Source organism: Cottoperca gobio, chromosome 13, assembly GCF_900634415.1.
Source record: "Cottoperca gobio chromosome 13, fCotGob3.1, whole genome shotgun sequence".
Lineage (NCBI taxonomy): Eukaryota > Metazoa > Chordata > Actinopteri > Perciformes > Bovichtidae > Cottoperca > Cottoperca gobio.
The window spans coordinates 22,700,464-22,712,923 of NC_041367.1; the positions used below are offsets into that span (position 1 = coordinate 22,700,464).

Consider the following 12,460-nt stretch of genomic DNA (forward strand, 5'->3'; position numbering starts at 1 on the left):
TTACCCTTTTTCTTTTTTGGGGGGGGTAGAAATATCAGAGATAGACAAAAGTAATTTTTTTATTTTGGATGAACTAACCCTTTAAAAAGACAAAAAATATTTCAATACAAAAATTCTATCTAGTATTCTATTCTAATATAGTTTTGGCCAAATTGTTACAACTCTGTTCACAGGTGTATGGAGAGTCCGATTTTAGTTGTATGTAATGCTAAAACAGTATCATTCAACATAAAATCTATCACCAACAATTAATTAAGTGATCGTAATTTATTAAGAAAACATTAAAACCTTTCTGGGGTTCCAGCTTCCTCTATGGGAGAATATGTTGCTTTGCTCTGTTTTATATAATTGTAAATAAATATTGGGGTTTTTGAGGACATCACCTTGGGCTTTGATAAGTGATTTGTTCTTATATAAATTTTAGATTTACCAAGTCATCAACAAATAAACTGATAATACAACTAATTGTTAGTTATAGTGTGTTTAATTTTTTATGTAAAACATATAAAAATATCTGAATGCATTTTAATAATTAAAACATGTCCAAATAAAAAACATCTTCTAACATTTTGCTCTTTTTCCAGCCATATAATTAACTATGATACTGAGATGAACATTTAATTTCAACTTCAGTCAGGGAGCAGAGTGTAAGATATTGATAAATAAATATTTTTTAACTTTTAGTTACAGAATTAATGTATTTTACTTTTCTTTCTTCCTTTCTTTCCAATTTCTTCTCTGTATTCCTTTTCATATTGTATCTCTCTTCGATATTTTTATAGTGGCAATTGATTTGACAAGTCACACTCCTCTTTTCACTCTGTCTGGTGCAGTTTTATCTATTCCTCTTGGTTTTATTATAAAAACAAATGTCATATACAATTATACATACAGCGAGCAGTACTTCAGAAGCAGGTGTAAGAACTGTGCAGACATCATATTTATAAGGGAAATGTGTGTGTTGGGGTGAGGTGGGGGTAGCGGTTGGTGTGACATTCGTTACAAAAGTATCAAACATCAAAACCCCTCATCAGGGGTGTATGAACAGCTGGCGTGTGTGTGTGTGTGTGTGTGTGTGTGTGTGTGTGTGTGTGTGTGTGTGTGTGTGTGTATAAAGACAGGAGCGCCTCCTGTGCTCCAGATGTGGACTTGACAAGTTTATTAGCCATTCTTGTGTTAAACAAACCCCATACCTGAGGTGGGCAACAGAGAAGGGACTGATTCTACACATTAGGCCTCATTCTCCATGCCTGCTTATTCAAGCCTGCAAGAGCCCCATCTGTCTCTGAGTCTCTTTGCTATTCTCTCTCTCTCTTTATAACACACACACACACACACACACGCTGTTTCTCTCGCTCACACTGTACACTTCCTTTTTCACACACAATGTCACGCACCCAAATTTCCATATGAGAGAAAGAAAAACATTGGATTTTTTTCCCTTTTATTCACTGGTTTTTGATCTTACAAAATAAGACTTTCATATATGTATGGCATTCAAAAATAGATTTGGTCCAGTCAGTCAACACATTTCAGATATTATATTTGAGCACAAAATAACTGGTGCTAGTGATGACTTCAGCCTACAGATTTGTATTGACATTCAAAGACCATATCATTACAACCTTAATGACTAACACACTTTAATAAATTAGTTGTCAGTTATCATTTTCCTTTACAGGCTCATGCTTATGCATATAGTTAATGGTGATATGTGATTCACTCCCCTGCTGTGACTACTTACTCAGCTTTGACTTACTGTTATTCTGCTCTGATAGCTGCATCAGTGTCATATGTTATGATGTTGAAGGCCTTTACTCTTTTTAAGAAAATCACAAGGTTTGAACCATTGAATACTTTAACTTTAGACATACTATCTGCTTGAAAACTATGATTATATTGGACATTGGCACAAAAATATAGTCTGCTTCAAAATGTCATCATTAGGTATAACATCATATAATTGTTGTTTGTGTATGTGTGTTTTCTCAGCGATGCCCCCAGGAAGCCCAGGCCCAATCACCCGTCACGAGTCGTCAGACAGCCTTGCGTCGGACCACAGTGGACAGGAGGATGAGGAGTGGCTCTCTCAGGTCAGACCTCTACCTCTAACATTACAGTTACAGTTAGTGTTTGACATTGTCTGTGTATTGTTGGGATCCTCACAGTATGGAGATTGAGCTATTGGACTCAACGTCCCATGATCCTTTGTGTCAAGACCTTCCCTTACTTCCTGCAACGTGACGTCACATTTTGCACCTATGTGTGAAAACTCCGCTGATAAAACCAAAACAAAGCCATGCGTTCGCTCTCTTTTGCTCCAATCTCCATTTCCACGGACGTCGTCTTTGCCACGTTATCCCGACCATATTGCGGTCGCACCTGCGGAAAGCATGACACCGCTGCCTGTTGCATCGGATGGCTCTCTGATCACTGGACGTTCTCTTTAATGGCAGAGAACGCGAGAGCCTGTCCAAAGTAAACAAGTTTAGTGCATGCAGGCTCTCCACAGCTATCCTTCACAATAGAAGCAACAAGTAGCTAGCAAAGAGCTAACGGCATTCTGCAAGATAACACACGGAGCGACTGGTCTCCTCTGTTCTGCACACAGCTGATCCCGCTGTAAACAGCAAAACAACAACTTGACCGGCAACACGCTGCCACAACAAAGACATTAGGTTGTTTCGCCAGTTGATGTGTTAGTATTGTGTACACAGTCTGGATCTTAATTATTTGGATTCATACACATTTACTGTTTTTGCTGAGTTAAATATAATTACTGACTTTGAGGCTTCTTCCTAATCTCAAACGCCATCCCACATTGTGGTAGAATGTTCACAGTATTTGGTCATGGCATGTTCGAAATATCCAGTACACAAACCCTGGTCTTTTCAGCTTGCTTAACCCTCAATGCACTCATCTCTTGTGTCGGCAGGTAACCCACTACATTTTCACCATCAATAATTCCACTGCATGCATAATTGATTGGATAAAATGCACCCCACTTAGCTTGCAGAGGCCCTGGTCCATATCTGCCATGATAGTTTGCCAGGAGCAAAACTATCCATTGCACGAACCTACATTTTTGGCGACTTCCTCTCAGAGCTGTGGTAGTGATGTATTCCCCAGTGGTTGGAGATGTAACAGTACAGCTCTACATAGCTTAGCATGTACCTACAATGCAGCTCTTGTGACAATCTACAATTTCAGACTATTAATGAATTTCGGATAAAAGGGACCAAACCAAAATTAAACACAGGTGTGTAGATCAGACATACAGGGTAGATTTTCAGTCCCTCCACATCTTTTTTTAAATATTAGGACATATGAAGCACAATAGCTTGGTTGGTTGAAAAATGCTTAATACATTTAGGCTATGTTGAATTAAAGTCTAAGTAATTGCACTGTGGATTTCATTATATCATATCAGTGGCCTTCATTAGATTATCAGAATGCATTTTGGCTTTGAGTTGGGATTTAGGATTGATCGGCTAATCCCCTAATGAAATGTGAGGTTTGTGACCCTCCATGTCAGTGCTTCAGCTCCAGCTTCAGCATGAAACAGGGCTCGACAGTGATTGCCGATGATCAAAATTGAACACAGATTGATTTATTATTCAGAAATCGGAATCTTGACACCCCTAGTATAGGCTGTAAAGGCAAATATGAGGCAAAATGTCACCGGCTCTGTCCGACAAGATGGAGGGGGTTGAGGGTTGACACTGGACTGTAACATCTGGACCTTCCATCCCGCTGCAAAGAGAGCACACTGGCAGCTGTTCAGCTATGCGACTGGGCGTGACATTGATGGTGTTGACTTGCACACACACACACACACACATACACACACACACACACACACACACACACACACACACACAATCCTCCTACCTCCTTCTGTGGCTTAATTTGTATAACTGTGACAGACCAACTATATCTAAAGGCTCTGACACACCAAGCTGATGGTTGGCCGTAGGCCAAACTCTGGCCGTCGGTAAGCGTCTGTCGCCCTAGTTCTTGCGGTGTGTCCCGCACCATCGGCACTTTTCGGCCATGCCATCGGTGAAAGAAATAACTCTGACTGGCTGTTCAGCTTAAGCAAATCAGTACACGAGAAGAGAAACGGACGTGAGGAAAACAAGCAAACGACTAAAGTCAAGAGGGACACACAGAGGCTCTCTTCAATTTCATCTTCATCTCATCTGATCATTCCAATACTCGGATATTTTGACAATGACATGGCCAACTGGAATGAAGCTAGGTGGTGAGCGAGAGTGGTGTGAAAATGGTCGGCAAATGTTGCTTTTTTTAAATGTATGTATCGCAACAACAGCTTGAATATCTGCAGTCTTAGTTCTTCCGGTTTCCCTTTTTGAATGACGGAGAGAATTGACAGTCATTTCCTCTCACGCAGGCACAGAGCATACAGTACGTGCTAGTTCTAGTGGTAGTGGTCTTTGAGGTGTTTTACAGAGTGTAAGCTCTCACTCTTGTCTTGTATGTTGGCACCTGGCAGCCAGAGTGGAGCAAGACTGTGAGCTGAGAGATGGGCTGAGGTGAGAGATGTACAAAGTAAAGATAATGAAATGTGAACAGTAAGTCACCAAGATGCGTGTTAAGTGCTGCAGGGAGTTGAACAGTCAGAGTTAGCGTGGGAGAGCAGTGAAAGTGGGAGTCGCAGGCAGGCAATGGTTAGTCAGTAAATTAAATTCAAAGAGGAGTTCTAGAACGGAGGAGGCAGTAATAGTCCAATGTTTATGAGTCATCAAGTCTATAGCCCTCTCCTATCCTACTTTCAGCCAGCATTAGTGCCACTCAGCTAAGGTGCCCATGGACCACCTGCCATTGCAGTGCCATCTTATTCTCCCAGTAGGCCTCTCCTCAGCCTCACTGCCATGCTGTTGCTAGTTTCACTCTTCTATTAACCCTCTGGGAAGGCTTCCCATCATGCCGCCAGCACTCCCAACACATACAAGACCTTGACGGGGTTTGACAACATCCTCAGACTTTTAGTGGTGCAGGAGTACAGCAAGCTTTTAGCTGAATGTCATGTATTTGAGTTCATATGAGTACTCTATGGGGTGAGTATGGGCACATAGATACCAAACCACCATGTCAAATCAACTGATGACGACTCTTCAGGAAAACTGCCAGGATTCTGTCCTTGACTAACTGACGATGTATAATTAGAAGAGAATATTTTTAAAGAGCCATGCAGAGTTTTTTATTTTATGGATGGCAATGTTGGTCTGTCAGTCGTTTCGTTGGTTGGTCCTCTACTATGGTCCAGAATGGAATATCGTGTTTGCCTTAAGTGGTTAAGAAATAAAATGACTTGATTGATTGCCATGAATTATGATGCACACATTCATGTCATCCGCATGATGAATTGTAATAATTTATGTTATTTCAAAGAAAAAAAAGGTCATTTGCATAATGTTTTCAGCTCTTAAAGGGTAGGAAAAAGCTGAAGAACTCGGAGCTTAAATGTCGAATCAAAACAGCAATCCTCTAGTTCAATCGATATATTTATTTAACGTGATAAGTCAAACATAGAAAATATTCTCAGCTGAGGACACATTTCGCGTCGCCGTTTCCATAGACCGCATGGCTCAAAAAGCCCCATCGTAGCGGTCTCACGGCTCCGCTCCAGGTGTGTCCAAACATTTGAAAATTCGCATCTAATACATGGAGTAGGCGTTGACCTTCTCCTCATTGGTCCCAGTTTGGCGCCTACACGCTCCTCCGTCAGCAGTCCGGAAGTGATGGTTTGTTGACCTGTTACTCTTAAAGGGGAAGTGCCCCTATTATGTTTGTAATACATAGTTGTGCAGAAATACATAATTGTGCAGAAAATACATAATAGTGCAGAAACATATTCGTAGTGTCGTAATACATATTGATTGAGGTTCTGCATTGAGTTATTAAAAAAGGGAGTCAATGTTTTTAATTCAAATTTAAGTAATCCTATAACTTTTAAGGTAGCACCATCAAGCAACATTTATTTTGCATATTTGTGCAATACTTTGATTCATAACTAAAAAAACAACTAAACACTAAAGAGAGCCGAAATGAAACTAGGACCTCCAGGATCTGTTTTAGAAGTGTGAAAACCACTGGTGGACAAGACCACAGGAACGCACAATCTTTTCAGAATGAGAGATTGAATTGAGTTACAGCAGCTAGCCCAGAAGAGACTTGTTAGTCTATGTTAGTTGTTAGTTTATGACCAGATACCCACAAATCTAAAGACATTCCCATCAGTCTCAGATGGACCGTGTTGGCAGGGGTAGCCAACACGGTGCCCACTGACACTTGGTCGCCTGCAGGGCATGTTCTAAAAATAGCACTAGTCACCATGGAGCTTCGTCTAAAATTTGTAATTAATTGTTTTGCTGTTTTTTTTACATCAATAACACTTGAATTATTCTTTATTTTAAAATGACAATATTGAATATAGAATGTAAAAAACAGTGAACAAGTCACAGAAAGCAAAGGAAGCTTCATTTAGAGCTGCACATGTTTTAATAAAGTACAAGAAAGCCTTTTCGACGAAGAGGTCTTGAAAGGTGTAATGATGTTATTGAAAACACTGTTCAAAGACGAGAAGAAAGGTTCCGATGTGATCTCCACTCTCTCTGATGTTACAAAGTTAGTGGTTTGTACAAACAGGATATGATGTGAAGATGTGACAGTTAATGATTTCCTAACTGTTTTTACAGAAGTGATACTTTGTACTAAAATATAACTGGTGTGATTTTGAACAAAATGCTTCAAATGTGCTCATTCATACAAAACTGTCAATAAAGATATTTACAAAAATATCAGAGATGTGATAACTGTGACTTTCAAATGTTGAAATAGATTGAGAACATAAATAAATAATGTTGCATGTTTACATATATCTGTGTTTCCTACCATAAATCATTGTTAATAATCATTGTGAGGAATAATTAACATGTGATCAGACAGTCTCTTCACATATATGAATATTTATTATGATTATTATTATTAATAATATCATTAAAGGTGAACCGTGCAACTATGTTATTCAGGAAGTTTGTATCAAACAAGCAGCCCTTCGTATTATCCAGTACCCTCGAAGTAGCTCTCAGTATCAAAAAGGTTGGTGACCCCTGGACTAACGTTTAACATGCCACAAACGAATAATGAATAATTCATTTTTACAACTAAATTGGAGATACAGGGTTCCACTATGTAATAAGGTTAGACTGAAGCACTCTTTCATGCACCAGTCAATCCTACAATTAAATACAGTGTTTTATATCCCAGATAACATGTACACTGAAGGGTCTTGAACATATTGCCTTCAGTGATTGTGATGTTAAATGTCTGTTTCCTTGTATGTGTCCTAAATATTTGTCTTTGTTGATGTTGCAAATGGAGCCGATGTGATGCAAGAAAAATGTCAGACTTGATCTGACAGTAAAGTATTATTGTATTGTATCGTACAAGCTAAACTGAGACGGTTAACAAGGTAAACTTTAGATAAACATAAGCATGTTGACATTGTCGCTGTTAGCATTTAGCTTTTTGAAACCTAAAACACTGTAAAACATGAGCATTGCTCAAAGATCTCGGCCAGTTATGATTCGAAGACTTAAAATGATTCTCTCTTCACTACCCTTGTATTCTCAGGTGGAAATTGTGACCCATACAGGGCCCCACCGGCGCCTGTGGATGGGCCCGCAGTTTCAGTTTAAGACCATTCACCCTTCAGGCCAGACCACTGTCATCTCCTCCTCGTCCTCAGTCCTTCAGTCCCAGGGTCCCACTGATGTCCAACAGCCCCTGTTGGACTTCGACACAGACGACCTGGACCTACACAGCCTGAGGTACTTTGTATAATCCGCTATGTAAAAAATAATATTTTGGTTTACAGCTGCATTAAACAAGACTTTGATGTACAAATACACACTATGTTATCAGTCTATATTAGAAAAACGTTCTTTGCAAAGAGGTTTTTTTTCCGAAAGATACATACAGTTCATATTGTTTTTTTTTTAACAAGTTCTTCATTAGCTTTTTTTACAACAAATGTCAGCAAATGTATAAAAGTGTGATTCACTTAAAGTACACATCCATAATATATCCTTTCAATTCTAGATATTATGTTAGTTTCCCTATATAATCTGCAGGTTGGCCTTTACACTGATGGTAACAGGGGTCTGCATTAGGATACACATCAAGCTGCATCAGTCTAGTTTGCATGTCATCCAGGGAGGTTTCCAATGCTGAATTGTCTGGTCTAAATGGCCATATATATGCAGACACAATACACTGAATACTAGAGAGATATCTGTGACGAATTCTATGCAGACAGTGAGTAGCCTAAATGCCTGTGAGTGTGCAGTGTATGTAGCTGTGTGTGAGGTGGGTTTCCTTAGGGGCAGGGGAAGTGGATTACATGTGTTTATCTATACAACCAATGTGTTTGTGATACATTTTTTGTAGAGGACACAACTATTAACCAGAAATTGTTTATAAGAGCACAATGTTCTTCTTAGATTTAACCTCTGAATTGTTCTCTTAAAGTGCACTGGATTGATGCATATAACTTTTAAATGTTTAAACATTTCTTCTGGGGAGCATGCCACCATCGTCTCACAGAAGCACTGGCAGTAGCTCGGGGCAAGCATCCTTTTCTCTCCATCTCTCTAATAGTTTAGCCCCTCGCGTGAGTTCGGCGCAGCCCTGACAGCTACGGGTAGCAGAAGAATAAACTATTGGCAACATTTTATTTCCATCTCTGAAATACTTTGCCCACTGTTGTAGCTAGCTACGAATCACAGTTTGCACCAACAACAAAACAAGATGGTAATTGTTATGAGATTGTTGCTATATAACGGCATCAGCATCAAAACTGACAATTGGGTTGATGTTTGCATGAATGACTAGTACTCGTACAGGATGCTGTGTGGAGCACATGCTCATTTGGTAGAAGGGGCTTAGGACAGGGAGGGGAGAGGTGCAGGATGAGGGAGCTATTTTCAAATTCTGATGATTTTATTTGCCTTTTCCAGAAGACTGCCTGTCCTAGTGTACAACTTGAATTACAATATGATAAAAGGTTATTATGGGATTATATGCCAATAATAAACCATTCAGTTAAACAGTTATCTGAGGCCCTTAGATATTACTGTATGTTTGTAATAAAGTACACATACTGTATGTGTCCAGGATCCAGCCGGTACGTTCAGAGCCAGTCAGCATGCCCGGCTCGTCACGGCTGGTGGCTGATCGGAGAGGGCAGTCCAACATCATGGACTCAGGATCAGGTAGGATTCTTTTTGACTTTATTTGAATAACCTCGTCTTCTGCTCTGTGATACCACTTTGGTTCTTTTATTAACTCATTCTCCTACTGGTTGCATTCAGATGTAGTTTATTCTACTCCATCTACCGTACTGCAGTCTCTCATTGCCTAGAGTTGGTGTTTCCCATCAATCACATCAGTTGAGACTGCCAGCGTGGTCCATGTTTGAGTCATGTTTAGGTATTCTTACATACACACTCAATACTATGAATCTTTACACAAAGTAAGATGGATTAAATGTAGGTTCAAATACTAGAAGAAAGGCATTCAGATAGTTGCCATGTTCACGTCCATGCCATTATTTTACACCTGTATTGACCTCTCTCAACCACATCAACTGACAATTGAAGTCTCAATGTTACAATTATGTTTATTGAGGCAATGTAATAGGAAACAAAAATTAAAATTATCCATCCTACCTGCTTCAACTGCTTCTCCGATTGGAAGAATTTAAGTTACTGTGAGAGAGAGATGCAAGTCTACATCCAAACTAGTTGTGCATTTTTAAAGGAAAACTTGGAGATTTTGGTAGGTTTTACCATCTTAGCCTTACATAATGAAAACATACAGAGGTCTGAGTCATTCATATGATGACCACTTTGGATCTTCAGCTGTGTAGTCATTTATTTTTCAAGTACTGGGTTCATAGCAGACTCCAATCTACCATTTGAGAATACACCTAATGGCCTAAAGATGACACTACCGTACAGTATGAAAGATAGAACAATAACGCTACTTCAAAATTAAAAAATGTTTCAGCAGTTCCAAAGCTAAAAATCAACTGCATTTTAACCGCAGGGTGTGAAGACTTTGTTAAACTGCAAAAGTTGCATCAATTGTCATACAAAATTGGGCACCCCGATGGCTCACCTGGTGGAGCATACGGCCCATGTGCAGGGGCCGGGTCCTGACCTGTGGCCCTTTGCTGCATGTCATCCCCACTCTTCTCCTTTCCTGTCTGTATATTTGGCTATTCTATACAGGGATAGCATACTGACTGCAAATGTTTTCCCTGTTGAGAAGCCATGAGAGACGAGAGGTATTGCTTAGCTTATGGCTTGTTTCCAGGTTGTAGCTAAAGGAGGCTTCTCTGCTGAAATTGCAGTGCAGCTGAAAAATATCAGTGAACTATGAATTAGTTCCAAAACTAAACCTTTGTTTAGAGACTGAAATGACCAGTGAAATCTGGGAACATTGTTCCAGGGTCTGGGTCCAGTGATCAGAAGCTGGCAAGACTCCCAATACTGCAAGCACTCACACATTCATACTACTACTACTACTGCTACTACTACCACTACCACTACCAATACTACTACTGCTGCTACTGCTACAACTACTACTACTACCACTACTACCACTACTACCACTACTACTACTACTACCACTACCACTACTACCACTACCACTACTACTACTACTACTACTACCACTACCACTACCACTACTACTACTACCACTACCACTACTACTATTACCACTACACTACTACTACTACTACCTACTACTACCACTACTACTACCACTACCACTACACTACTACCACTACCGCTACTACCACTACTACTACTACTACCACTACTACTACCACTACCACTACTACTACTACCACTACCACTACTACTACTACTACTACTACTACAACAAGTACTCTAGTGACAGCCTGCTGTTGTGAAATGAGAATGAGTTTAAGGGTTAAGAGATTTCCATTGATGTTTTCTAACACCAGCACAATCACATTCAAGTGGATTATAAGTATTCAGACAGTTACACTAGCCATTCATCAGCTTTGCTTCGGCCCACCATGCAGAGTTGTGAATGTTGTACTGCACCCTGTTCTTCCCCTTCCTATTGTTGTGTGCACTTTGGCTTTATTCTGTAATTAAATAGACCGTGATTGTTTGAACAGGCCTGTAAAGTCTATCAGCCATTGAACAGGATTGATTTATTTTCAAGTGATTTTGATGTCCCTCTCCATGTCTCCTTTAATCTGGTTATGATGTTAGGTTAATCCAATCACACACAGATGAGAGGATTTCCCCTTTAAAATATGTCTTTTACTCTCGACGTATAATGCTGTTACATGGGTCTTGTGAATGTGTGTGTGGACTATGCCTGGTATTTACGGCTAGTGTGTGTGAGGGAACCATCACTTATTGTGTGACATTATATCCTGTTTTGTTTGATAAAAGAGATAGAGGTCTGTGGCATTGGTTGTGCCGTGTGACAGAGACTTCACTCATCTTATCTGCCCTCACACTGACAGATAGCCACCATTCGGGTGTCAAGAAATATTTACAGCTTGTGTCACTAAAAGGTGTGTCACAAATAGTTTCACATATCTGATAGTAGATTTTTTTTTCGACACCTTTTTCTTTTTCAACACATACCAAGAAGTGCTTTGTGCCACACACAACTATAATACATAGATTAACGTAGATGTGGTTTGACCATTATTTTTGTATCAATGTAATAATTTCATATGTATTGAACGAATACATTGGCTCCAAATGTAGTTTATACTGCAGGTATTTGTTCGTGTTTTTCCATGTGGGTTTTAGTGTTTTGTTTCTAATTTCTGTTTCAATTTAGAGTTGAAATACTTGAATAATTAAAGACTTTTTTTTAGTTTTTAAATGTAATCAGTCAGTACTTTCTTATTTGAATGGGCATTTAGGATTAAGTAATAATCCCAAGGTAAAGTGAGATTAGTGGAGCGAAGATGAAGGATGTTCGCCGGTTAAACTCCACTCGTGTGTCTCAGCTTCTGACCTACGCTTTCGTTCTCCTCCAGCTCTATCTGTATCCTTCTGTCTGCCCAAAATCATATCTGTGGTTCGTCTGTCTCCAGCCAGTGTCCTCTGTGTTTTCAGTTCTTCACTCCTTATTACAGAGCAGAGAGAGGCAGGAGGACAGAGCCAGACGGAGGGATGGAGGTGATGCTTATCAGTGTGTGGTGTGTGTGTGTGTGTATGTGTGTGTGTGTGTGTGTGTGTGTGTGTGTGTGTGTGTGTGTGTGTGTGTGAGTGTGAGTGTGCGTGCGCGTGCGCGCGCGCAAGGAGGGTTTATTGTTGTGTCCTGCCACTACCATGGCGCCATTTCTTATCACACACACACATCACTTTTG

At 39.9% G+C, this 12,460-nt stretch overlaps 1 protein-coding gene across 5 annotated transcripts in view; it reads left to right on the top strand.

The window, feature by feature from the left end:
- The window catches only part of bcas3 (BCAS3 microtubule associated cell migration factor), a 343,002-nt gene that overhangs the window by 128,961 nt on the left and 201,581 nt on the right, over positions 1-12,460 (top strand). For all 5 annotated transcript variants that reach the window (XM_029445842.1, XM_029445838.1, XM_029445839.1 and 2 more), the window contains 3 exons: positions 1,993-2,093; positions 7,660-7,856; positions 9,202-9,299. In XM_029445842.1, the coding sequence (XP_029301702.1) occupies positions 1,993-2,093; positions 7,660-7,856; positions 9,202-9,299 (396 nt within the window). The remainder of the gene's footprint in view (positions 1-1,992; positions 2,094-7,659; positions 7,857-9,201; positions 9,300-12,460) is intronic.